The sequence below is a fragment of the Lepidochelys kempii genome, chromosome 23 (genome assembly GCF_965140285.1).
Source record: "Lepidochelys kempii isolate rLepKem1 chromosome 23, rLepKem1.hap1, whole genome shotgun sequence".
Taxonomy (NCBI): Eukaryota; Metazoa; Chordata; order Testudines; family Cheloniidae; genus Lepidochelys; species Lepidochelys kempii.
This window is the reverse complement of record NC_136402.1, coordinates 17,973,988-17,998,332: the sequence shown is the minus strand read 5'-3', so window position 1 is coordinate 17,998,332 and position 24,345 is coordinate 17,973,988. Positions and strand designations below refer to the sequence as shown.

Sequence of the window (24,345 nt, the reverse complement as noted above, 5' to 3'; positions counted from 1 at the left end):
ACGCGCTATCTCAGAGTCAGAGGTGGCTGCATCGGAGCGCCGGGCGAGCCGTACCTGTGCGGCGTTATGTGTGGCTGTTCCCCAATTTCCCCACCCCAGAGGTGGCTGCATCTCAGTGCCGAGAGAGCTGTCCCTGTTTTATTAAGGATTTTGGCATTCGCTGATAATTTCCTTTTCTCCTTCTCATTCCAGGCTCTGAACATCACGACCCACGTCCTGAATAAAGGAGGCACCTTTGTGGCCAAGGTAAATATTAGGCCCTCTAAGAAGCCCCAGGGTCCTAGCTGAAGGGGTAACAGCCGCAAGGGAGTGACTCACCTGGTGCTGAGATGCAGCCACCTCTGGGACAGGGCGGCTGGGGAACAGTGCCCTCTAGCTGTGGCCATGTCTCTGGACGATTGGAGTTGTAACTGAGGGAATAGGGGTGTGATGCCAGGGGGCAACATGCTGATGGGGTGCGGGGCGTGGGGCGCTCACCCGTGGCAGTCAGGGCCGGGTGCCGGGAGGTGCCGTGCTGCAGGGAGCTGGGCGTGGGCGCTCTCCCCTGGCAGTCAGGGCCGGGGGCCAGGAGGTGCCGTGCTGCGGGGAGCTGGGCGTGGGGCGCTCTCCCCTGGCGGTCAGGGCCGGGGGCCGGGAGGTGCCGTGCTGCGGGGAGCTGGGCGTGGGGCGCTCTCCCCTGGCGGTCAGGGCCGGGGGCCGGGAGGTGCCGTGCTGCGGGGCGTGGGGCGCTCTCCCCTGGCGGTCAGGGCCGGGGGCCGGGAGGTGCTGTGCTGCGGGGCGTGGGGCGCTCTCCCCTGGCGGTCAGGGCCGGGGGCCGGGAGGTGCCGTGCTGCGGGGCGTGGGGCGCTCTCCCCTGGCGGTCAGGGCCGGGGGCCGGGAGGTGCCGTGCTGCGGGGAGCTGGGCGTGGGGCGCTCTCCCTGGCGGTCAGGGCCGGGGGCCAGGAGGTGCCGTGCTGCGGGGCGTGGGGCGCTCTCCCCTGGCGGTCAGGGCCGGGGGCCGGACGCGCTATCTCAGAGTGGAGCTGGGCGTGGGGTGCTCTCCCCTGGCGGTCAGGGCCGGGGGGCCGGGAGGTGCCGTGCTGCGGGGCGTGGGGCGCTCTCCCCTGGCGGTCAGGGCCGGGGGGCCGGGAGGTGCCGTGCTGCGGGGCGTGGGGCGCTCTCCCCTGGCAGTCAGGGCCGGGGGCCGGGAGGTGCCGTGCTGCAGGGAGCTGGGCGTGGGGCACTCTCCCCTGGCAGTCAGGGCCGGGGGGCCGGGAGGTGCCGTGCTGCAGGGAGCTGGGCGTGGGGCGCTCTCCCCTGGCAGTCAGGGCCGGGGGCCGGGAGGTGCCGTGCTGCGGGGCGTGGGGCGCTCTCCCCTGGCGGTCAGGGCCGGGGGCCGGGAGGTGCCGTGCTGCGGGGCGTGGGGCGCTCTCCCCTGGCGGTCAGGGCCGGGGGCCGGGAGGTGCCGTGCTGCGGGGCGTGGGGCGCTCTCCCCTGGCGGTCAGGGCCGGGGGCCGGGAGGTGCCGTGCTGCGGGGCGTGGGGCGCTCTCCCCTGGCAGTCAGGGCCGGGGGCCGGGAGGTGCCGTGCTGCGGGGAGCTGGGCGTGGGGCGCTCTCCCCTGGCAGTCAGGGCCGGGGGCCGGGAGGTGCCGTGCTGCGGGGAGCTGGGCGTGGGGCGCTCTCCCCTGGCGGTCAGGGCCGGGGGCCGGGAGGTGCCGTGCTGCGGGGAGCGGGGCGTGGGGCGCTCTCCCCTGGCGGTCAGGGCCGGGGGCCGGGAGGTGCCGTGCTGCGGGGCGTGGGGCGCTCTCCCCTGGCAGTCAGGGCCGGGGGCCGGGAGGTGCCGTGCTGCGGGGAGCTGGGCGTGGGGCGCTCTCCCCTGGCGGTCAGGGCCGGGGGCAGGGAGGTGCCGTGCTGCGGGGAGCTGGGCGTGGGGCGCTCTCCCCTGGCGGTCAGGGCCGGGGGGCCGGGAGGTGCCGTGCTGCGGGGAGCTGGGCGTGGGGCGCTCTCCCCTGGCGGTCAGGGCCGGGGGCCGGGAGGTGCCGTGCTGCGGGGAGCTGGGCGTGGGGCGCTCTCCCCTGGCGGTCAGGGCCGGGGGCCGGGAGGTGCCGTGCTGCGGGGAGCGGGGCGTGGGGCGCTCTCCCCTGGCGGTCAGGGCCGGGCGCCGGGAGGTGCCGTGCTGCGGGGAGCTGGGCGTGGGGCGCTCTCCCCTGGCGGTCAGGGCCGGGCGCCGGGAGGTGCCGTGCTGCGGGGAGCTGGGCGTGGGGCGCTCTCCCCTGGCGGTCAGGGCCGGGGGCCGGGAGGTGCCGTGCTGCGGGGAGCTGGGCGTGGGGCGCTCTCCCCTGGCGGTCAGGGCTGGGGCAGGAAGGTGCCGTGCTGCGGGGAGCTGGGCGTGGGGCGCTCTCCCCTGGCGGTCAGGGCTGGGGCAGGAAGGTGCCGTGCTGCGGGGAGCTGGGCGTGGGGCGCTCTCCCTTGGCGGTCAGGGCCAGGGGCCGGGAGGTGCCGTGCTGCGGGGCATGGGGCGTGGGGCGCTCTCCCCTGGCAGTCAGGGCCGGGCGCTGGGGACACCATTGGGATCGTTGCTGCACTGCCCCCTGCTGGCCTGTCACCGTGTTCCCACCTTGCCCTAGATCTTCCGGGGGAAGGACGTGACGCTTCTCTACTCCCAGCTCCGCATCTTCTTTCCTGACGTCACCTGCGCCAAACCCCGGAGCAGCCGAAACTCCAGCATCGGTGAGGGCAGAACTGGGTGTGCCAGTGGGGCAGATCCAGGGGTTGGGAGGGTATCCGGGTGGCCGGGCTGTCCCCTGCAAGGACCCAACTGCTCTGTCCCCGGGTGGGCTAAGCCTCCGGGGGCAGGCATCTTTTTGATGTTGGGGGGCACACCCAGTTTATCCAGCGCCCCCTCCTTGGAGCCGGCAGCGCTGCCCAGCGCCTGGGCTCGTGCCAACCCCACGCGCTCCCCGAGGTTTGTATGCTCCGTGTCCAAAGGTGAGAGCGCTCTGGTGGTGCCTCATCTCCCATGGGAAGTGTAAAGCACGTTAGACACAGACACGCTCTGCATGGAGCCCCACACATGGGTGATCAGCAGGGGGCGCTCTCCCTTGGCAGTCAGGGCTGGGCAGTAGCGGGCACCGTGGGGGTGGGGGACTGGAGGGGGGATGCTGTGCTGCGGGGCAGGGGGCTCAGCCGGGGGCACTCTCCCCTGGCAGGCAGGGCTGGGCGCTGCGGGGCCAAGCAAACAGATATCACATTCTGGGAATGTGCCTCCCCCGGCTACATTAGGTCCCATCAACTTGAGCCCTGAGATGCCCAAATCTGTTCCGTCTAGTCTCCTGTCGGGCACCCCCTTTGCCAGCCTCGCCAGGTGCCCCCCAGGCCCTTGCCAGGGGTATCTACCCCATGGCAAAGCTGCACCTTGGCTCGGTGCTCTGTTGGTCTCCAGAGAGATTCCCTCTCAGTGGCGGGTGTTTAAAATCGACGACCTTTGCCACCCGCTTCTTGGCGAAGGGCTGGGAACCCAGCTCAGCGGGCAGTGCCTGCTGCCCGGGGTTTGCTGCCAGGGAAGGCTTCGACTCCAGGCGAGGCTCGCGCCCGCTCTTCATAAATTGGACGGGCGCCCCGACTCGCTGCACACCCCTAACCACGTCTCTCCCGCCTCCAGAGGCCTTTGTTGTCTGCCGGGGGTACTGCCCGCCCGAGGGCTACGTGCCCAATATGTCCAACCCCCTGCTGGACCATTGCTACGGTAAGGAGCTGTGCTTCAGAGAGTGGGGGGCTCAGTAAGGGGTGCTTTCCCCTGGCAGGCAGGGCTGGGCACTGGGGGGCACTGTGCCATGGGGGGGCTCGGCAGGGGGTGCTTTCCCCTGGCAGGCAGGTCTGGGCGCTGGGGGGCACTGTGCCATGGGGGGCTCGGCAGGGGGTACTTTCCCCTGGCAGGCAGGTCTGGGCGCTGGGGGGCACTGTGCCATGGGGGGCTCGGCAGGGGGTGCTTTCCCCTGGCAGGCAGGTCTGGGCGCTGGGGGGCACTGTGCCATGGGGGGCTCGGCAGGGGGTGCTTTCCCCTGGCAGGCAGGTCTGGGCGCTGGGGGGCACTGTGCCATGGGGGGCTCGGCAGGGGGTGCTTTCCCCTGACAGGCAGGTCTGGGCGCTGGGGGGGCACTGTGCCATGGGGAGCAGGACTGGGCTGTAGCGGGCACCGTGGGGTGTGGGGCTTGGCAGGGGGTGCTTTCCCCTTTCAGGCTGGGTGCTGGGGGGCACCATGCCACAGGGCGCAGGGCTCAGCAGGGGGTGCTCGTCCTCAGTCGGCTCTTGTTTATGTCTGTGCCTTTCCAGATGTGGATTTTAACCAGCTGGAAGGTCCCAACAGAGTCATTGTCCCGTTCTTGGCCTGTGGGGATCTGAGCTCCTACGACTCGGACCGGACGTATCCCCTCCAGGTGGGACTGCAGGGATCGGGGCGGGATCCCGGCAGCGGGGGAGGCGGGCGGGGCGGGGACTCGCAGGCTGGGGGGCGGGATCCCGGCAGCGGGGCGGGGACTCGCAGGCTGGGGGTTTGGGGGGGATCCCGGCAGCGGGCGGGGCGGGGACTCGCAGGCTGGGGGTTTGGGGGGGATCCCGGCAGCGGGCGGGGCGGGGACTCGCAGGCTGGGGGTTTGGGGGGGATCCCGGCAGCGGGGGAGGCGGGCGGGGCGGGGACTCACGGGTTGGGGGGGGGATCCCGGCAGCGGGGGAGGCGGGCGGGGTGTGGACTCACGGGTTGGGGGGCGGGATCCCGGCAGCGGGGGAGGCGGGTGGGGCAGGGACTCACAGGCTGGGGGTTTGGGGGGGATCCCGGCAGCGGGGGAGGCGGGCGGGGTGTGGACTCACGGGTTGGGGGGGGATCCCGGCAGCGGGGGAGGCGGGCGGGGCGGGGACTCACGGGTTGGGGGGGGATCCCGGCAGCGGGGGAGGCGGGCGGGGCGTGGACTCACGGGTTGGGGGGGGATCCCGGCAGCGGGGGAGGCGGGCGGGGCGGGGCCTCACGGGTTGGGGGGGGGATCCCGGCAGCGGGGGAGGCGGGCGGGGCGGGGACTCGCAGGCTGGGGGGGATCCCGGCAGCCGGGGAGGCAGGCAGGCATGCTGGCACCCCCTGTACACTCGTCTCTCTCTCCCCCCTCTGCAGCTGGCCCCAGGGAAGGAATACAGCTATGTGCCCCCCACCCAGCCCCCCATCCGTCCCCCCTACCAGGAAGCCTGCTTCTTGAAGAGGAACAACCGATTGGCTAGGGAGCCTGGGCCGTCCCGGTTGGAGGAGCCTGGCCCCGCCCCCTCATATGGGTCAGCGTCAGAACCTCAGGCCTGCCCCCCGGAGGCAGCTGTTGAAAATGTCCTGGCGTCTCTGTCTGTGTCACCATAGTGTGTGTGTCCGTCCCTGCCAGGGCTGAGCCCTGCTCCGCATCCGTGAAAAGAGCATTTGAATTTAACCCGTAATGTCCGGTCTTTGCAGGGGACTCTCCCCGCCCCTGCTTCTATTTTAATAAAGACTCACGGAGAGGTCACCAGTGGATGCCTTTCAACCCGAGCCCTGCATCACCTTGGCAATCTTCCCCTTCAGGGATATCATGGAGCAGGGAGTTCTGCTGGTTAACGGCGGTAGCTTCTTCCCTCAGTCAGCAGCCCACCCGTTGTTGCCTTAGCCCCTTTGAAGCTGGCACTGGAGAGACTGTCTCAACCATGGGGTTGCTTTATTTTGTGCGTTAATGGAGCGCCCCCAGCTCTGGCCTGATCCCCCGCGGCCCTGTACAAACACAGAACAGAATGACAGGCCCCCCTCCAAAGAGCTGGTGGTCTACGTACTCTGAGCCTCCTTTGATTGCCCTAGATGCAGCCAGGGAAGTGGGGTGAGACATGATATTAATAAGACATAATGCAGACACCCCAAAAAATTACACAGGTGCCCCTCTCCTGCTCTAGTTCGCTGAGTGGCACTTCCGCTGCGTCCTCTGGGGAGGTATCTGCTTAAAGACTTAGCGGCCGTGAGAGGCAGACAGAGAGGCCTTCTGTGACACAGCAGTGTCATATCCCCCACTGTCTGTAAGTGCAGGGGTTCCCTAGATCACCCCAATTATACAACAGCACTTAGCACTCGATCTCCAGCTCCTGCCTCATCCCCATTCTTTCTGGGGGTCAACCAGTTCCCTTCCCATCTTCTTGGGAAGCGTTGCCTCCTGTAGTATCCTATAGCAGGGAGTTCTGCAGGTCAACGCCATCTGTTTTCCACCTCTGCCTGCTCCCTCTCCCACGTGGGGTGGGGTCCTGCTTATACCATGGTGACGTCATGGGCGCACGGGTGGTTGTGAACTCTGTTGGGATGGGCTTTGGTTTCCCTGGGGGGAGACCCATTCACAGGGACCCCGGTACCCAGCTCTCCCATCTCGAGGGCCCCTGGGGGAGTTCCAACGGGCCAGCCCTGGCCCAGCCCCCCTCCGGGTCGGGGGAAGCTGGGGCTGAAATGGAAGCGATCCAACGGCGTGTGCTCGATTCGGCAGAGGCTCTCATCGGGGGAGTAGCAGGGGTTGAGGCCTGTCAGGGAGGCGCTGTCCTCCCCAGAGCCACTAGGGAGCGCCTGCGTCTGGGAGGCCTGGTTCCTGGTGCTGGTGGGGCTCTCCGGGGTGAGCTCGTCCCGTCGGAAACAGTAATGGGCGAAGAGGCTGATGAGAAACATCTCCACCACCAGGGAGTAGTAATAGATAACTGGGAAGGGAGAACAGCGAGGTTAGAACAGCACCCCCTAGTGCCCGGCCCTGACTGCCAGGGGAGAGTGCCCCTTGCCCCCACCCTGCTCCCCACAGCCCGGCGCCCCCTAGCGCCGCCCTGGGGGATTGCTGTAGGTGGACTCACTCTGGGAGCGGGTATCAGCCGAGAGCGGAGGCTGGCAGGGAATGGCCCCCAGAGCCCCCATGGTCTCCAGGATGCCGTTCTGCAGGCCGCAGACAACAAGGACCAGGATGATGCAGACGAACTTGGAACGCAGGCTGTAGCCAGCCAGGGCCGGCTTGGTGGCCTTGTAGAAGAGCAGGTAGCCGTAGAAGGACAGCAAGGTAGAGATACTGATGATGGCGTTGATGTAGGAGTTGGGGTTGGTGTAGCTCACCTGCGGGAGAGGCCGTGGGTCAGAAGATGGGTCTGGGTGGTCTGTCAGGCCACCTCCCTCTGTAACGCCCAGCCCCATGCCCAAGGGTAATGCCCAACCTCAACTGAACCTCACGCCCAAGGGTAACGCCCAACTTCAACTCAACCCTACACCCCAGGTAACACAGAAACCTCAATCCAACCCCACCCCATGCCCAAGGATAATGCTCTTCCCAATCTCACACCCAAGGATAGTACTCAGCCCAACTCAGTGCCCCCCGAGAAATGCCCAGTGCCCTGGGGTAAGCCTCAACGCAACCCCATGGCCAAGACTAATGCCCAACACCCAATGGTAAAGTCCATCCGTAATCCAATGCCCAAGGGTAATGTTCAACCCATCCCAAGGTCTCTGGGTAACATCAACCCAACCTTAAGGGTAATGCCCAATCTCTGCCCAGCACCCAGAGGTAACGCTCAACCCAACTCTGATGGGTAATGCCCAAAGTCAACTCAACCTGATGGGCAAGGCTAACACCCAACCCAACACCCAAGGGTAGTGCCCAACCTCAACCCAATCACATGCTCAAGGATAATGCCTGGCCCACCCCCATGCCCAAGTGTAACAACCTCAGTCCAACGCCCTAGGGTAACATCCAACCCAAAGCCCAAGGGTAACCCTCAACCCAAACCAATGCTGAAGGGTAACACCCAGCCTCAACCCAACACCCCGATACTATGTACGCCCTTGGGTAACATTTGACCTGACCCAACCTGCAGTCCATCGTAACACCCAACCTCTTGCTAAGCGGGTGCCACCATTCCCTGCCCTTGGTGGATGAGTTACCTCTTCTACCCCGAGAGGTCTGCCCACCCCATGCCGGTGAGGGGGAGGGGATGACATGGGGCCAGAGTGACTCACATCACCGTAGCCGTACTTCTCGTCGGTCCAGAGGGTGAGCGTGATGAAGAAGAGGATGGTCCTGATGAGGGACAGCTGGTACACGGCCAGGGTCATCCAGCGTAGGTTGGACCTTGCAGATGGGGAGAGGGTGGGACATGGGGTTGATCAGCCTAAGGGGACTCCCTAGATGACATATCCACCTCCTCCACTCAGCCACTAATCACAGGGCCCCAGAGCGAGAATGACTGTATGGCCTAGTGGTTACAGCACTGGGAGGTGGGACACCCAGCGGCCAGACCCCCTGCTCCAATGACTGTTTAATTATTTGCACAGCGGAACATCTTAAAAGGGAGCGATTGAGACCATCAATCCTCCTTGGGCTGCCGTGCCGGTCTCGGGGAGAGTGGTCCCAGCCTTGCCGCAGCTCCGTATGGAGAAGGTAGGAATGTGGGTGGACCCTAGGCGTGCCTCAGTTTCCCCCTTGCTTTGTCTGGCTCCTCACTGGGTGCAAAGGGGCTGATCTCTCCGAGGGGGGAGGCAGCAGAGTGGGGGTCCCGTATGCCAGGGGTGTTGGGGGAAGGTTTGGAAGAGAGCATGGGAAAAGTGGGCTGAACGGGGGATCTCAAATAGAGACCAGGAGAGAGCCAAGGAATCCAGGAGGAGCCGTCGTTTCTACCTTTGTAAGGTGCCTGGAGGTCGACTGATGACACACGCTAAAGGGGACCATTGTGGCTCCGGGTTAGCGGGCTGGCACGTCAAACACATGCCTAGGAACAACAGAAGAACCCCTGACCCACATCTGGGGGTGCCGAGGCCAGCTGGGCATGGGAACCCAGCGGGGATGCGGGGCCAGAGATGCCAGGTTTTATCTGGCTCCCACCGGCCCTGGGGTCTCGGCTTGGCTTGCTGAGGTCTAAGGACCTGCCGGGCGTCTGCTCGCAATGCTGCCTGGGGCACCGACCTGGCACCTAGCTGGGGGGCGGAGGGCAAACAGGGTCGGGCACTTACCAGCTGGTGGAAATGTTGGGGAGACAGCAGCAGCAGCAGCAAGGGAAGGGGTTGGGGGCCACCTGCTGACCCCGCAGACGCTGGACCATGCGGGCCGAGCCCCCGAAGAAATCGGTCACCAAGTCCAGGAATTTCCACAGGGTGATGGAGTGGTAGCTGCGGAGACGGGGCGGGCAAGGTGGCATTGAGATGCTGCTGATGCTGGGGTGGGACAGCTGGAGAACAGCTGCACATAACACCCCACAGGGACAGCTCGCCAGGTGCTGAGGTGCAGCCACCTCTGGGGTGTGGCAGCCAGGGAACGCCCGCATATATTGCTGCCTCACTATGCCCCTCCCCTTTAACTTAAGTCCCTCCCCCTGCTTCCAGGACACTCACATGTTAGCAACAAAGTTACAGACGAAGGAGGATCGGGGGATGTACATGCCAATAAGGGACATGATGCTGAACACCTGGGGATGGAGCAGAGAACAGTGTCAGGGGAGTGGGGTCTAGTGGTTAGAGCAGGGTGGGGCTGGGAGCCAGGACTCCTGGGTTCTATCCCCAACTCTGGGAAGGGAGTGGGGTCTAGTGGTTGGGGGGGGGGCGCTGGGAGCCAGGAGTCCTGGGTTCTCTCTGGCCTTACCGGGTAGACCCCCAGGATCCAGAGGGAGAGAGTGGTTCTGCGGGAGGCACCCAGGCGGCGTAGAAAGAAGCCCGTCTGCTCCAGGAACAGGCCCAGCTGCACCAGGCCCAGGGCCGTGGGAATGAGGAAGATCCACAGCTGGGCTTGGAACACTGTGGGGCAGAAGGCCAAGGCAGAGAGGGGGGAGCGGTGAGCCCGAGCCAGACAGAGCTCCTGCTCCCCCCAAGTGCCCACCCAGGCTGACCCCTTCCCCTCCCCCAGGGACTCCCCCACCATTCGGGCCTGATTCCCTCCCCCATGGCTGCATGTTACCCCCCACTCTGGTCCTCGGGGTGCCCGGACGCCTGGGTCCCACCTTGGAGGATCTCTGAGGACAGGGGGAACTGGCCGCTGTGGTGGGTGCAGTTTTGGGGTCGTGCCATTTCTGCCCTCCCCTCCCTCGGCTCCCCTCTCTTCAGACACCACCCGGCGTCCTTGATTCTCTGTTTCCAGCTTCCCCTGGCCTCTTCCCTTCCCCGGAAGGAGCCTTCCTCGTTAGTCACCATATTAATTAATCATTGACCCAGCCCAGGTGCGAGCGCCAGGTAACGGGGTCCAAGTCCGGATTCCTGCACTTGCTGGGCAGCGGCGAACGGTTCAGTGACTGAGGCCTGTGGAACTCTCTGCCACTAGATGGAGAGCTCACGACCCCTGGGTTCCATCCCTAGCTCTGGGAGAGGAGTGGGGTCGAGCGGGTTACTCTAGCTCCTGGCGTGATGGGGCTCCGCTCCCAGTTGGGGTGTCTGTGTGGCACCTGGCATAATGGAGGCCCCCAATCTCAGTCCGTGCCGCACCCACTGTGACAGGGGACCTGATCCTGGTGATAATGACTTATTCATAATTTGCATTAACAATGAAGCATGAATGGGTACACAAGGCTTGAGTTTGAAGTGAGAAGCCCCACCATCGATTAACAACGCATTATTATTAAAGCGGGAATGGCTCATTAAGCAATCCAGCCAGCAGGACGCAGTAGTGGTTCTGTGTCTACATTGTTTTTATTATTTATTTTACAGGTAACAAATCCAATACTTGGGGGTTTTCTTTTAAAAAATCCCTTTTTCTAAACTAAGTACAGTACTTTCCTGTCCCCCCACCCTTGGCAGGTTTGGGGGTCGGTGTGGGGAGGGATGGGGGTAGCAGCTGTAACTTGGGCCATATAAACTCACAGAGTTCTTGGTCTTGCAGGTCCTAGAGGGGACGTTGAATGGGGAGCAGTTCTGGGCGGGGGCTGGCGTGTGTTTTTTCTCTCTGCTGCTACAACAGGGTGGGATCGGAATCAACCATAGAGATCTCAGTCCGATTCCTAGAGAGGACCAGGGCACGGTGAATGGAGTGTGTGTGGCAGACAGGGCAACAGATGCAGTGATAGAGGTCATTTTCCAAGGCGTTTGTTCTCTCGCTCTGCTCCTACAACATGGTGGGAGCGATGGGATCCAAACTGACCATAGAAATCTCGGTCCTCCCCAGTTCCTAGAGAGGACCAGGACATGTTACATAGGTGGGAGGGAGGCACTAATAGAGGTCGCTCTCTATGGTGTCTGTTCTCTCCACTAATATAACACAGGAGGAGCCCTGGGGACTGAATCAACTATAGAGATCTCAGTCCTCCAGTTCCTAGAGAGGACCAGGTCATATTATTTCGGTGGGGGAGATGCACAGGTAGAGGTCACTCTCTATGGTGTCTGTTCCCTCTCTCTGCACCTATAAGATGGTGGCAGTGGTGGGATCCAGATCCCTCAGAGTTCTTGGCTGTCCAGTTCACTTCAAGGCAGGGAGGGGTTAATGGCTGGCCAGTGGTCAGGGGACAGGGACTGTGATTCCCCATGGGGCTGCTAGCCCCCAACCCAGTCCCTGATGCCCATCCCCTCCTGCCCATGCCCTGGTGCCAGATGCCCCAGCTGAAGCTGCCAGCTCTTGAGGTTGTGTCCGATGGTCTCAGTAGGGGCTGGGGGAGGTGCAGTCGGATCACACCAGGACACCCCCACGCCTCCCGGTGTCTCTGTGTCCCAGTCCAGCTCAGCCAATGAGGCGGTAGAAGACCCAGCAGCCGAAGGTGACCCAGTGGCTGGCCCAGCTCAGCTCCGACCACTTATAGATGGTGTAGGACATGCCATAGCCCTGCGGCGGAGAGAGACACTACAGTTTGGGGAGGGAACACCTGTGTCCTGGAGTGATGGGGGACAGTCGGGAGCCCAGTGGGTTGGGCTGCCGTGACTCAGGTACAGCTGGAAGTGAGGAGCGTAGGAACACCTGTCCCTGTGGTGACAAGGTACAGCCAGATCCCACCAAGGCAAGGACTGAGGTAGAGTCAAAACTCTGGACAGTAGGGATACCTGTTCCCTGGGGTGAGTGACACCATCAGAGAGCAGGAGGCTGGGCTGCCTGTTCTTGGGGGTGACCGAGATACAGTTGGACCCCAGGAGGGTAGGGCTGCTTGTTTTCTGAGGTGACCGAGGTACAGTCGGCCATCGGGAGGGTGGGTCGGCTTGTTTCCGGCTGATGACCGAGGTACAGTCGGCCATCGGGAGGGTAGGGGACCTGGTCCGGCTGATGACCGAGGTACAGTCAGATCACTCTACCCTACCTGCTCCTCTACGGTGTCGTCAGCGTCGATGTCAAAGAGCGAGCCCAAGTAGGCCAGATGGAAGACGGCCAGCGCGCCGAAGAGTAGGTTCAGCAGCCGAACCCAGAGATTCTGCGGGAGAAAGACCCCAGTTCAGAGACACCCACCCCCCTGTTCTTCCCTTCCCATCCCGGGGAGACCCGTGTCACCCTGCACTCTCCTCCTGGCTAAGGAGAGAACCCAGGAGTCCTGGCTCCCAGCCCCCCTGCTCTAACCCACTAGACCCCACTCCCCTCCCAGAGCTGGGGATTGAACCCAGGTGTTTGGGCTGTGGGCTCACCGTGTTATGGCGGTGGGGACAGCCGGGCGGGCAACGCTTGGAGAGGAGGCAGGCATCAAAGATGACAGAGAGGCGCTTCCGGAGGACTTGGGAGAAGAGACAGATGTGAGAGCAGGATACTGGCTCTGGAGATTGGGGAGAATCCCCCTGGTGTATGTGTGACAGTACGGGGCATAGGACACACAGCACTGCACAGTGTGTGTGTGTCCCTGCTGCCCCCTGGAGGAGGGGGATAAGCCTGCTCTGCGTGGGTGTGTGTATTTACTCCCCCCCCGCCGCTCCCTGCACAGATCATGCCGTCACCCAACCCCTCCAGAGGCAACCGGAGAATCTCCCTCAGGCAGGGAGCACTACGGGGCATATGCCGCACAGCCATCAGCTCTTCAAGGGCCCATCCAAGCACCGGGGAAACTTACCATGCTCCACGTAGGTGATGAATCCCAGAGACAGCAGCACGGCAGCCAGGTGGAAGCTGAGTCCCTGGGGTTGGGGATGAGGAGGAGAGGGGAGACATCAGCCAGTGGCCAGCCGGGGAGGGGGGGCTGCTCCCCCATTGGGCCCCCTCTCCTCAAGCCCCCCAAAACTTACATGCAGGAGGGCGCTGGCAGCGTACGTGACAATGACAGCAGAGAAAGTCCCTAGTTGCAGGCTGTTCTTAAAGACATCTGCAAGGAAACACGGAGGGGGTGGGGGGCGAGCGTAAATCTACCAAACTGCCCCAAGCTCCACAGCGCCCCCTGCTGGGAGAGATCAGGGTGGAATAGCCAGGAGATTTCTCCCCTCCCCCTGCTCCCCACAGCTGCTGGGAGAGGCTGGGGCTGGAGTAGCTGGGAGCTCCCCCCACAGCCAGCTCCTGCCCTGCTCCTCGCAGCGCCCCCTGGTGGACCTTACAGGAGTTGAGCCAACTGGACATGGGCAGGTTCCAGCTGGTGACGACTTCCACCATCGACCGGGGCAGCTCCACATTCAAGGGTCGGGACACCGTCAGGTCCCTGCCAGGAGAGAGCGAGCGAGCAGTCAGGACGCCTGGGTTCTCTCCCCAGCCCTGGGAGGGGAGTGGGGTCTGGTGGTTAGAGCGGGGCGGGGGGGCTGGGAGCCAGGACTTCTGGGTTCTCTCCTTGGCTCTGGGAGGGGCATGGGGTCTAGGGTGGGGGGAAGAGGGCGGCTGGGAGCCCGGACGCCTGGGTTCTCTCCCCAGCTCTGGGAGGGGCATGGGGTCTGGTGGCTAGAGTGGGGTGGGGGTGGAGATGGGAGCCCGGACGCCTGGGTTCTCTCCCCCGCTACTCACCATTTGAGGTTGTCTTTCTCCTCAGTGAATCCTGCCCCAGCCAATGTGGCAGTGGCCTCGGAGAGGAATCCCACGAAGTAGCTGCTGAAGTGGAAGGAGATGGCACTCTCGTAGGCCCGGAGCCACCTGCGGGGGTGGGGGCGGTGGGGGTCAGGCCACGGGAACCCTGCTCCCAGAGAGGGGCAGGACCCGTCTCAGAGACCCCTTCTGGCCGGCTTCCACCCCAGCCGGCCTCCCACTCACCTCATTGCCAAGCCCCAGGGAAATTCAAGGAGAAATTGTCAGGTGTCAGTGAGTTAAGTGGAGAACCAGGGTGCCATGCAGGGAGCGAGCCGGCCACGGGGGCACGCAGTGAGTGATTCAGGAAGCTAGCCACTGAGCCACGGGAGAAGCCACGGGGCCAGCCATTCCTGAGTCACTGAGAACACAGACCTCCGAGCGAGGGCAGCTGTGGGCCGTGGCAGCCAGGCAGTGAAGCCTGGCCAGAGATCCGGGACCTCAGTGCCGGGGGGTGGGTGGGTGGGAATAATCCGCTGCGGCAACAAGCCAGCTGCAGGATGGCAAGTCCAGAGGGCAAGCGAGTCACGGAGCCGCAGAGCAAGCTCCACTACCATGCCGCAAGCGAGCCCGGAGCGAGTGGGCCGATGGGCCGCGGCTCAGAGGAGCCCTGGAACGGCTCAGCCCCGGAGTGAGCCATTTGCCGAGCCGCAGCTTGACCCGCGAGCGAGCCCCCAACCTAGTGTGGGCCAGGGCTGGCGTTACCTGGCCTTCCGCTTCCTCCTGAGGCCGGCGGGATCCCGGGCGAGGAGGGGGAGCAGAGAGAGTGAAGGGGAAAGGAGTGAGAAACAGAGAGAGAGACAGAGACCGACGCTGGTCTGGGTGCCACTCGCTGGGGGCATAGGGGTGATGCTGGGCATTGGAGGGGGCAACATGTGGATCAAGGTACTGGTGGAAAACTGAAGGAGGAGTGAGGTCTAGTGGTTAGAGCAGGGGGGGCTGGGAGCCAGGACTCCTGGGTTCTCTCCCCAGCTGGGGCCTCGAGGACACTGGGAGGATCCTGCAGCAGCAGTGGGGGGACCCAGAGGCCGGTGTGAGGGAGCAGGAGGTCGTGGGGCCTAACCCCTGTCCCCTAGGGTGGGAAATGGGGGTGGGGGAGGGGACGCACACACTCACTTCCTGAGCTGCCGGTAGCCGTAGAGCGGGATGAAGTAGGAGAACAGGTAGGGGGCGACGCAGGTGGAGACGAGGAGGCAGATGACGGAGAGGAGGAGGCTCCGGGACACCTTCCGCAGCCAGGGGAGGCTCTGCAGGGTGAAGGGCCACTTAGCCAGCGTGTCCCGTTCCCCCCCACCCGAGCCAGCCAGCTAGTCCCCCACCCTCGGGCCGGAGGGGAGCCAGTGCCCACCAGGGGCGCTGTTCCCCCCCCTGCCCCCCGGCCCCGACTCTCACTAGGGCCCGGCTCTCCACTGCCTGGAGATAGCTGTGGAAGCGGCTCCAGGGCCCGAAGATGGCCGTGCCCACAAAGTAGATGTAGCCCATGAACTCCACAGGGGAGGGGACGGCCAAGAGCTCCCCTCGGTCCAGGTCGAAGCCCAGGGACACGGCCTTCATCGCCACAATCATCTGGGCCCCTGCCACGGAGAGAGAAACAGGTTGGGGGTGGGGTACCCTGGGACTACAGGGGAGAGAACCCAGGAGTCCTGGCTCCCAGCCCCCCCTGCTCTAACCACTAGACCCCACTTCTCTCCCAGAGCTGGGGATAGAACCCAGGTGTCCTGGTACCCCACTCCTCCGCCAGCCAGCCCACACTGCCCTGGGACTGGTTGCCAGCCGGCGCCCCCCAGAGGGTAAAGGCCCCATGTCCTAGTCCCAGTGGGGGCAGGTCAGATTCTCACCTCTCATTTTATGCCAGGTCACGGTATCCACCATGTGCATCTCCCTGCCGGAGAGAAGGACGGAGACTGTATCAGAGAGAGGAACTAATGGGGTGGGTGGGGGTTTCCCTGTGAGATCAGCTGATCTCCAGCCCCCCAGCCAATGGCTGGCTCCCGTCCCCAGACATTGCTGCACCCCCACCCCCAGGGCTGCCTTCCCCTAGTCTTCCCAGTTCTCCTCCCACGCACTCGACCCGGCTGCGGTCCCACCTGGCTTCAGGGACCCCACCTCCCCCATGGGTCCGGCCTTCCCCTCTCCATGGATCGGGCATCCCCTCCACCCCCTCGCCACGGACCCACCTCCACCCAGAAGGTCCTTGCAGACCAGAATCAGCTCTGTGCCCCCTTCCTGGGCCCAGCTTCCCTCCAACCCGGGCCTCACCCCATAAGGAGGTAGATGAGGATAGTGATGGAGAGGAAGACCCCACGGTGGGCCGAGTGCCGGCACAGGAAGAGCACCAGATAGCAAAGCAGGCTGAGCAGCACCACCCAGACCATCTGCAGCTGGAAGAAGTGGTGGAGGGCGTAGAACCCCCCCCCGACCGTGCTGAGGTGCTTGGCATAGCTGGGCAGAGCTGGGGGAAGCGGGGGCATGGTTAGAAGGAGTTGTGGTGGGGACCCTTCCATCCATCCAACAGTCCATCCGTCCAACCCTCCATGAGTCCAACCCTCAACCAACCTTCCATCCCTCCCTCCAACCAGCCCTCCATGCATCCAACCCACCTTCCATCCATCCCTCCCTCCATCCAGCCCTCCATGTGTCCAACCCTCAACCAACCATCCATCCATCCATCCCTCCTTCCAACCAGCCCTCCATGCGTCCAACCCTCAACCAACCTACCTTCCATCCATCCCTCCAACCAGCCCTCCATGCATCCAACCCACCTTCCCACCATCCCTCCCTCCATCCAGCCCTCCATGTGTCCAACCCTCAACCAACCATCCATCCATCCATCCCTCCTTCCAACCAGCCCTCCATGCGTCCAACCCTCAACCAACCTACCTTCCATCCATCCCTCCAACCAGCCCTCCATGCATCCAACCCACCTTCCCACCATCCCTCCCTCCATCCAGCCCTCCATGTGTCCAACCCTCAACCAACCATCCATCCATCCCTCCTTCCAACCAGCCCTCCATGCGTCCAACCCTCAACCAACCTACCTTCCATCCATCCCTCCTTCCAACCAGCCCTCCATGCATCCAACCCACCTTCCATCCATCCCTCCCTCCAACCAGCCCTCCATGCGTCCAACCCTCAACCAACCTACCTTCCATCCATCCCTCCAACCCACCCTCCATCTATGCACTCACCCAACTAACCCTCTATCCATCCTGCCAATCAACTTTCCACCCACCCATCCACCCAACCCACCCTCCACCTATGCACCCATCCAACCCTCCATGCATCCCACCTTCCCTCCACCCAACCCACTCTCTCTCCCACCACCATCCCTCCCTCCTTACGCAGCCTCCAGAGCAGCCGGCATGCCAGGCAGATAAGCAGCAACAGCCAGATCTGCTCCAGCCCCTGCTGGGCAGTGGGGATCATGCAGCCCTGCAGCAGCTGCTGGTAAAACTCCCGGTGGGCGAACGTGGCCATGGCCGGGGCCTGAAAGAGAAGGGAGGGGTGGGGGTGGGTAGGAGCCGCTGGAGAGGACATAGAGCAGAAAGAGCCCATGGAGCTGTGTTGGGAAGTGGGGAGGGGGGTGGAAACAGACATATTGGGATGTTTGGCTGGCTGGCTTCATGGATGGTTAGATGAACGGATGGATGTGCGTGTGAATGGTTAGATGGATGGATGGATCATAGAATCATAGAAGATCAGGGTTGGAAGGGACCTCTGGAGGCCATCTAGTCCAACCCCCTGCTCAAACCAGGACCAATCCCCAACTAAATCATCCCAGCCAGGGCTTTGTCAAGCCTGACCTTAAAAACTTCTAAGGAAGGGGATTCCACCACCTCCCTAGGTAACGCATACCAGTGCTTCACCACCCTCCGAGTGAAAAAGTTTTTCCTAATATCCAACCTAAACCTCCCCCACTGCAACTTGAGACCATTACTCCTTGTCCTGTCCTGGATGGTTAGATGAATGGATGGTTAGATGAATGGATGGATGTGTGTGTGGATGGTTAGATGGATGAATGGATGGTTAGATGGATGGATGAATGGATGGTTAGAGGGATGGATGAATGGATGGTTAGAGGGATGGATGAATGGATGGATGTGTGTGTGGATGGATGGTTGGATGCATGTGTGTGGATGGTTAGATGAATGGACCTATTTCAGTGCAGGGGGCTGGACTTGGTGACTTCCCAAGATCCCTTCCAGCCTCACATTACAATGATTCTATCCATCCATCCACCCTGCACCACCCCCTACCTATTTACCTATCCACCCATCCCCCTACACACCCCTCTATCAATTCATCCATCTCCATAAATACCCATCTGTCGTTCCATCCATCTGTCCATCCCTCCCCACACGCACCCACCTATCTCTCCATCCGCCCCATGCACACGCGTCTATCTATCCATCCATCCATCTCCATACACCTATCTATCTTCGCAAATCCTAGCACACTGATCTATCTATTTGCCAAGATTCACATAGATCAACAGGGCCTGATCCGGCCTGCGAACCCCGGAGCCTGGGGCACCGCTGGGCCACAGGGAGGTGCGGGGGGGGGGGAAGGAGGGGGAGGGGGGAAGCAGGGGCAGTATTGAATGGGTGGAATGCTCATCACCTGAGAACTAGGAACGCTGGGGGCCCGAGCCCCCCCAGGGCAACATGTCGTGATAACCCCCCTCTCCCCCCAAGTAAGAAGCCTGGGAGACTGGCACTGACATCCAGATGTGGCCAGAGGCGGGGGTGGGATTCTCCCTTTGCAGCTACACTGGCCCCTGCATCCAGACGTGGCGGGAATGAGGGGGGGTTCCCCTAAACAGCTGCACTGGTGGCTGGATCCAGATGTGGGGGGGGGGGGGAGTGGGCGCTCCCTGCTCTCCCCTCCCTCCCGCTGTGGCTCGCTCAGGGCCCAGGTACCTTTGCAGCGAGTCTCTCCCTCCAGGTCTGTCTGTCCCTGCGCGGCCCGTCCCGCGGTCCGGCTCTCCCGTGGGGGGAGGGGAGGAGGGGGTGCTAATCCCCTTTAAATTAGGGGGCGGGGAGGATCGGGGCAGCCTCCTACGGGAAGGGGAGACGGCTCGGCTCGGCCAATCGGGAGCCGGATGGGATGGGATGAGGCGGGCGATCAAGACAGCCAATGGATGCCCTCTAGCTGCAGCGCTGGGAGGAGAGGAGGGGGCTCGGAGCCGGGACTCCTGGGTTCTGTCCCCGGCTCTGGGAACCAGGACGCCTGGGTTCTCTTCCTGGCTCTGGGAGGGGAGTGAGGCTAGTAGGTTAGAGGTGGGGGAGGGGGGTGTCTATGTTTTAGGTACTTCTCTGTCCCCCATTGCTTCAGTACCTGAGCACCTCACAGTCGCTTGACACCTTCATCCCGGGAGGCAGGGCAGTGCCCGGTGTCGGCGAGGAAGCACAGAGAAATGAGGGCCCTGTGAAAGGTGGCAAAAGGAACCCGGGAAACCTGCCCCTTGTGGTTTGCCCTGATCCGACCTTAGCTAGCGTTAAACAAGGTTTGGAGCAGCTGCATCTAACACCGCCTGGGGAGGGCTCACCTGGCTCTGAGATGCAGCCACCTCTGGGGCGCAACCCGGGAGCAGCCGCACATAACGCCACACGGGGCTGGCTCATCCGGTGCTGAGATGCAGCCACCTCTGGGGCAGGGGAGCTGGGGAACAGCTGCAACCCCTCTCCCAGCTGGGTTAAGGCCCCGCGTCTGGGGGCAAGCCCCTCCCCCACACGGAGTATAAGCCCCTCCCATGGACCCAGGACACCTGTGAGTGGACCTCACCATCTGCTCTCCCTTGCCTTTGAGGATAAGCCCCACCCTCCAGCCACAGGCTCCTCCCCTGCTGAGCACCCCCTGGGCACAGGCCCCACCCCCCAGACACTGGACCCTACACTTGGGCACAGGCCCCGCCCCTTAGAGATGGGCCCCGCCCCTGAGAGACACAATCTCCGCCTCCTGGATATTAGCCCCTCCCCCTCCTCTGGGCCCAGGCCCCGCCCCCTGGGCCAGGCCCCTCCCATATACGGCCCCTGCCCTCCTCCCTTTAAATCTCGCCTCTGACTGACACCTGTTACCATGGCTACCCCACCCCCGCCCCCTGCTGAGCCCACATCGCCTCAGCCGGCTCCTGGGCCAATCCGCTCCTCGGGAGGGCCCCTCGCGGCCCCGCCCACCAGCGCCCCGGCTTCCCATTGGCCGCGAAGCAAAGGCCCGCGGGCCAACGGGAGGGCGGATCGATCGGTGGAGGCGGCCCCGCCCGCCCGCCGCGGCCAAGGTGCGCGCTCATTGGTCGCGGGGCGGGGCTTAGAGCTGCGGGTGGCCGCCTGGGCGGGCGCCGGGCTCAGTGTGCGGCCAGCGGCGGCGGGTCCCGGGCGGGAGGCGCAGGGCGGGTGAGGGGCTGCCGGGGCGAGCACGCAGGGGGCTGCAGTCACTGACGTACGCGCCCCCCCCCCCGGGGGTCCCCGTTCCCAGGCCAGCTGGGGGTGGAGCTGCCCCCCCCAGCCAGCCCGCCCCCTAGAGAGGAAAGTCCCCGGATCCCCTTCCTGACACCATTCCTTTTTTCTTTTGCAGTGGGAGTCCCTGTCTTGGCTGCCATGGGGCTGGAGGCCGAGCCCCTCGCCGTCCCCCACCCTTACTGGCCCCGGGACCTGGAGATCCGGCGCTACGTCCCCAACGATCGCCCCACCTGGCACAGCCTGTCCTTCCTCTTCTCCGCCTCGGCGGCCCTGCTGACGCTCACCTGGCTGGCCGCCGGCTGGCGGGGGTGGACGGGGGTGCCCATGAGGACCGGGCGCCGCCTGGCCATCTGTTGGTTTGCCATCTGCGGCTTCATCCATGGCGTGATTGAGGGCTGGTTCAGCCTCTACCACACAGAGATACCTGGGGACCAGTCCTTCCTCTCCCAGCTGTGTAAGGCCTGGGAACCAGGACTCCTGGGTTCTTTGGGTGGGGGATGGAGTCTGGTGGGTTAGACTGGGGCTGGGAGCCAGGACTCCTGGTTTTGATCCCTAGCTCTGAGAGGAGAGTGGGGTCTAGTGGTTAGAGCAGAGGGGCTGGGAGCCCGGACTCCTGGGTTCTATCCCCAGCTCTGGGAGGGGAGTGGGATCGAGTATGTCCGAGCAGGGGAGGCTGGGTGTCTGGACTCCTGGGTTCTAGCCCAGCTGTGGGGAGCCCTCACTGGAGCTATTTGCCCGTGTAATGTGAGGAAAGGAAATCTGCTAGACAGGTTACCTGCCCTCCGGGGGAATCCCCTTCCCGAGGGAAGGGATGGGGTCCCGTGAAATTGGATGTCGGGGAGAACTATGGATCCTTGTGGAAACAGCTCCATAGCTTCCACTGCTTATAGCTGGGATTTTTCTCTCTCAATTCCCAGCCCAAAAACTTTGTGAAAACTGACTGGATTTTAGAATATTTCCTCCCTCGCTTTGAAACCTTCCCGCGTTCCTCCCCACTCCCGCCCCATAACGTTATTAATTCTATTAGTGCTTTTTGACCCAATGAGTGACCGTTTCAGCTGAATCTCCTTGTTTTCGCCTCCAGGGAAGGAGTACGCCAAAGGAGACAGCCGATACGTCATGTGAGTTTTAGCTTTTGGGTGTCCCCTTCCCCACCACTTCCCCTTTTCTGATTATCCACCCCCACACACACACAATCCACCAGCATCTGCCCAAAATCCACCTGGAAATTTTGGAATGGATTGGATGCAGCCTTCAAAAAAACCATCAGGTATTACATATGCCTGCTTGCTCGGCACAAGCAAACAATATGTGGTTTAATATCACTAAATGCAAATGCATCCCTCCAGGAACAAAGCACACAGGTAATGCGTACAGGATGGGGGGGACTCTGTCTTGACAAAGATTTGAAGGTCATGGAGCACAATTGGCTGAATGGGAGCTCCTGGTGCAATGCTGGGGCCAAAACAGGGATTGTGAGGTGGAGCATAGAGGAGATTTTTCCCCTCTGGATTTGGCCCTGGTGCGTCTGCTGCTGGGATTCGGCGTCCTGTTCTGGTGGCCACATCTCTAGAAGGACATTGATCAATCGGGGAGGCGTCGGAGAAGTGCCATTAGAATGATTCAAGGATTAGAAACCCTGCCTGAGGAGTGAGAGACTCCCGGAGCTCCAGCTATTGAGCTGAACAAAGAGACAGCTGAAGGGTGATTTGATCCGGGTCATATCTACGCGGGGAACAAACATTTGATAACAGGCGCTTGATCTAGCAGAGGAAGGTCAAACCCGGGCTGATGGCTCGAAGTTGAAGTGAGACCAATTCCGGGTGACCACCCCGTGCCTTCGTTGCATTATTCCCAGCAAACGAGGGGCTACGTAACCAGGGCTACTTGCATTCTCCTCGGAGACTAAGAACACGCAGCTCTTCGGAAGCAAGCACCTTTCAGCCGTAAGGCAAGAACACTGCGGAGAAAACAGCCAAAGAAGCGACACGTAAATCGACCAGAGATCTCCCCGCCTGCAACTCCAAGCTGGGGCGGTGTCAGTCTAAAGATTGGACCCCCAATTTCCCGCCCCCTCCCCCGATCTCAGAGCAAAGTTCTGAAGGCTGAGTCTGTGGGGCGGGGGCGGTCTTGCTGTCCCCACCCGCTTCTCCCCCCGACATCCTGGGAATTTAGTTTCCCAGGTCCCAGAAGGTCAGCCGGGTTTGCTGCATCGTGTCATGGCCTTTTCACAGACACGCTGCTTGTGGGTTCATAGATTCGGAGGGCAGAAGGGGCTGTTGTGATCAGCACGTCCGACTTCCCCGATGAGAGAGACCAGAGAAACTGTCCTGTCACGCCAAGCGCTGCATGGACCCACCCCTGAGAGCAGGGCCCCCCCTCAGCTACTAGATTGGGGTCCCCGTCCCTGCACAGCCCTTCCCAGAGCGAGGTCACAGCCCTTGTCATGCTGGGTGCTGCATGGAACCCCCCTCATTGTGCCTGTTACACAGACCCCACCCCCATCAAGATCGAGGCCCCAAAGAACTTCCAGTCTAAATACACCCAGGCAGGACCATTCTCCTCGTGGTACGGCTGGGGAAACCGAGGCCAGTAGGATGTGAGCGGAGATGCATGGTTGGCTGGGAGGGATGGGAAGTGGGGGCAGGCTTAGAAGTCGGGTTAACCCTTTGGTGCCTCTCTCCCCTGTCTGCAGAGAGGATAACTTCACCGTGTGCATGGAGACCATCACCGCCTGGGCATGGGGGCCGCTGAGCCTCTGGACCGTGCTGGCTTTCCTGCAGCGCCAGCCCCACCGCTATGTCCTGCAGCTGGTGGTGTCGCTGGGTAAGGCAGCCGGATGCCTGGGTCCCCACCCTGGCTTGGGGACGGGAGTGGGGTCCAGTGGTTAGAGCAGGAGGGGCTGGGAGCCAGGACTCCTGGGTTCTTTCCCAGGCTGTGGAATGGCCATGGGGCTGTTGGGAGGAGACCCGAAAGTTCCAGCAGATCAGCTTCATCTTGACCTAGCCTGAACCCCAGATGCTCCCTGATCTTGCCATGACCCTTGGATTCTCCTCAATCTGACCCCTTGACCTTTCCTCCCCACCCACCCCAGGCCAGCTGTATGGCGACGTCCTGTACTTCTACACCGAGTACCGGGAGGGCTTCGCCCACAGTGAGATGTGGCACCCGCTTTATTTCTGGTTCTACTTCATCTTCATGAACGCCCTGTGGATCATCATCCCCTCCATCCTCCTTCTCGACGCCTGGGGGCACCTGAGTGCTGCCCAGAGGGCGCTGGATGCTGTCAAGGCCAAGAAACACTGATGCTTCTTACCCCCACCCCTGGGTGGCAAGGGGCGGGTATCTGGCACAAAACTGCCCTGGGGGGGGGGGGGGCTGAAGGATGAACGATGCTCAGGGATTGGAGTGTGCAGGACTCCTGGGTTCTCTCCCTGGCTCTGGGAGGGAAGTGGGGTCTAGTGGGCTAGAGTGCGGGATGGGAGCTAGGACTCCTGGGTTCTCTCCCTGGCTCTGGGAGGGAAGTGGGGTCTAGTGGGCTAGAGTGCGGGATGGGAGCTAGGACTCCTGGGTTCTCTCCCTGGCTCTGGGAGGCAAGTGGGGTCTAGTGGGCTAGAGCAGGGGCGCTGGGAGCCAGGACGTCTTGGCTCTTTTCCCAGCATGTGAGCGACATTCCAGTTTCTCCAAGCCGGCTTTACCTGCTGGCCTGGTGGGGAGAGATGGGTGAACGGGGGGAGGAGATCACTAGCAAGGGTCGGGGAGATATCTGCCTCCCTATGACTTGTTATCCACCACACCCTCCATGTTCCCATAACCAAAGCTCCGATCCTGTTTCTGTGTACCCCCAAAAAGGACCCCCTTTGCCTCCTTACTGCAGGGTCAGGGACACTGGGACCTCAAGCACCTCTGGTCACAGGGCCAATCAGCTTGTTTTAATAAACACATGTATGTATTCCTTTGCCTTCCAGCAGCTG

General features: G+C 62.8%; 4 protein-coding genes across 8 annotated transcripts; 2 read left to right on the top strand and 2 right to left on the bottom strand.

The window, feature by feature from the left end:
- The first annotated feature begins 38 nt into the window (after window positions 1-38).
- On the top strand, window positions 39-5,516 carry FTSJ1 (FtsJ RNA 2'-O-methyltransferase 1). The gene is made up of 5 exons (XM_078850266.1): window positions 39-246; window positions 2,607-2,709; window positions 3,641-3,724; window positions 4,312-4,415; window positions 5,141-5,516. Exons 1-5 carry the CDS (start codon window positions 67-69, stop codon window positions 5,372-5,374), a joined length of 705 nt encoding a protein of 234 aa, XP_078706392.1. The 5' UTR covers window positions 39-66; the 3' UTR covers window positions 5,375-5,516.
- Window positions 5,517-5,685: 169 nt separating this feature from the next.
- On the bottom strand, window positions 5,686-9,899 carry LOC140901889 (organic solute transporter subunit alpha). The gene is made up of 6 exons (XM_073321316.2): window positions 9,624-9,899; window positions 9,377-9,450; window positions 8,999-9,154; window positions 8,009-8,120; window positions 6,859-7,111; window positions 5,686-6,711 (listed from the first exon to the last, which is right to left on the bottom strand). The coding sequence occupies exons 1-6, from the start codon at window positions 9,897-9,899 to the stop codon at window positions 6,278-6,280; spliced, it is 1,305 nt and encodes a 434-aa protein (XP_073177417.2). The 3' UTR covers window positions 5,686-6,277.
- Window positions 9,900-10,641: 742 nt separating this feature from the next.
- Window positions 10,642-19,706, bottom strand: PORCN (porcupine O-acyltransferase). 4 transcript variants are annotated; one of them, XM_078850246.1, is made up of 14 exons: window positions 19,251-19,706; window positions 17,255-17,399; window positions 16,173-16,365; window positions 15,752-15,795; window positions 15,306-15,487; window positions 15,030-15,160; window positions 14,619-14,636; window positions 13,857-13,982; window positions 13,460-13,560; window positions 13,157-13,233; window positions 12,985-13,048; window positions 12,569-12,654; window positions 12,250-12,360; window positions 10,642-11,783 (listed from the first exon to the last, which is right to left on the bottom strand). In XM_078850246.1, exons 2-14 carry the CDS (start codon window positions 17,388-17,390, stop codon window positions 11,682-11,684), a joined length of 1,371 nt encoding a protein of 456 aa, XP_078706372.1. In that variant the 5' UTR covers window positions 17,391-17,399; window positions 19,251-19,706; the 3' UTR covers window positions 10,642-11,681. The 4 variants fall into 4 exon arrangements, with proteins under 4 accessions (XP_078706372.1, XP_078706371.1, XP_078706373.1 ...); XM_078850245.1 differs by lacking the exon at window positions 19,251-19,706 and adding an exon at window positions 18,833-19,223; XM_078850247.1 differs by lacking the exons at window positions 14,619-14,636; window positions 19,251-19,706 and adding an exon at window positions 18,833-19,222.
- A 534-nt stretch (window positions 19,707-20,240) lies between these two features.
- On the top strand, window positions 20,241-24,338 carry EBP (EBP cholestenol delta-isomerase). Of its 2 annotated transcripts, none has more exons than XM_073321629.2 (5): window positions 20,241-20,305; window positions 20,487-20,825; window positions 21,456-21,492; window positions 23,067-23,197; window positions 23,466-24,338. In XM_073321629.2, the coding sequence occupies exons 2-5, from the start codon at window positions 20,510-20,512 to the stop codon at window positions 23,675-23,677; spliced, it is 696 nt and encodes a 231-aa protein (XP_073177730.1). In that variant the 5' UTR covers window positions 20,241-20,305; window positions 20,487-20,509; the 3' UTR covers window positions 23,678-24,338. The 2 variants fall into 2 exon arrangements, with proteins under 2 accessions (XP_073177730.1, XP_073177732.1); XM_073321631.2 differs by having other exon boundaries at window positions 20,267-20,351.
- Window positions 24,339-24,345: the final 7 nt, after the last annotated feature.

Excerpts from the sequence above, each read along its gene's own strand:
- PORCN (XM_078850246.1), bottom strand. The coding sequence starts at position 17,390 with ATGGCCACGTTCGCCCACCGGGAGTTTTACCAGCAGCTGCTGCAGGGC. Across the intron at positions 15,488-15,751 it reads GACCTGGCATAAAATGAGAG|GGGCCCAGATGATTGTGGCG; the intron begins GTGAGAATCTGA and ends TCTCCGTGGCAG. Across the intron at positions 11,784-12,249 it reads ACGACACCGTAGAGGAGCAG|GGCTATGGCATGTCCTACAC; the intron begins GTAGGGTAGAGT and ends TCTCCGCCGCAG.
- EBP (XM_073321629.2), top strand. The coding sequence starts at position 20,510 with ATGGGGCTGGAGGCCGAGCCCCTCGCCGTCCCCCACCCTTACTGGCCC. Across the intron at positions 21,493-23,066 it reads GGAGACAGCCGATACGTCAT|AGAGGATAACTTCACCGTGT; the intron begins GTGAGTTTTAGC and ends CCCTGTCTGCAG. Across the intron at positions 23,198-23,465 it reads GCAGCTGGTGGTGTCGCTGG|GCCAGCTGTATGGCGACGTC; the intron begins GTAAGGCAGCCG and ends CACCCACCCCAG.
- LOC140901889 (XM_073321316.2), bottom strand. The coding sequence starts at position 9,899 with ATGGTGGGGGAGTCCCTGGGGGAGGGGAAGGGGTCAGCCTGGGTGGGC. Across the intron at positions 9,155-9,376 it reads TGTAACTTTGTTGCTAACAT|CTACCACTCCATCACCCTGT; the intron begins GTGAGTGTCCTG and ends CCGTCTCCGCAG. Across the intron at positions 8,121-8,998 it reads CCCAACATTTCCACCAGCTG|GTCCAACCTACGCTGGATGA; the intron begins GTAAGTGCCCGA and ends CCCATCTGCAAG.
- FTSJ1 (XM_078850266.1), top strand. The coding sequence starts at position 67 with ATGTGTGGCTGTTCCCCAATTTCCCCACCCCAGAGGTGGCTGCATCTC. Across the intron at positions 247-2,606 it reads GAGGCACCTTTGTGGCCAAG|ATCTTCCGGGGGAAGGACGT; the intron begins GTAAATATTAGG and ends ACCTTGCCCTAG. Across the intron at positions 4,416-5,140 it reads ACCGGACGTATCCCCTCCAG|CTGGCCCCAGGGAAGGAATA; the intron begins GTGGGACTGCAG and ends CCCCCTCTGCAG.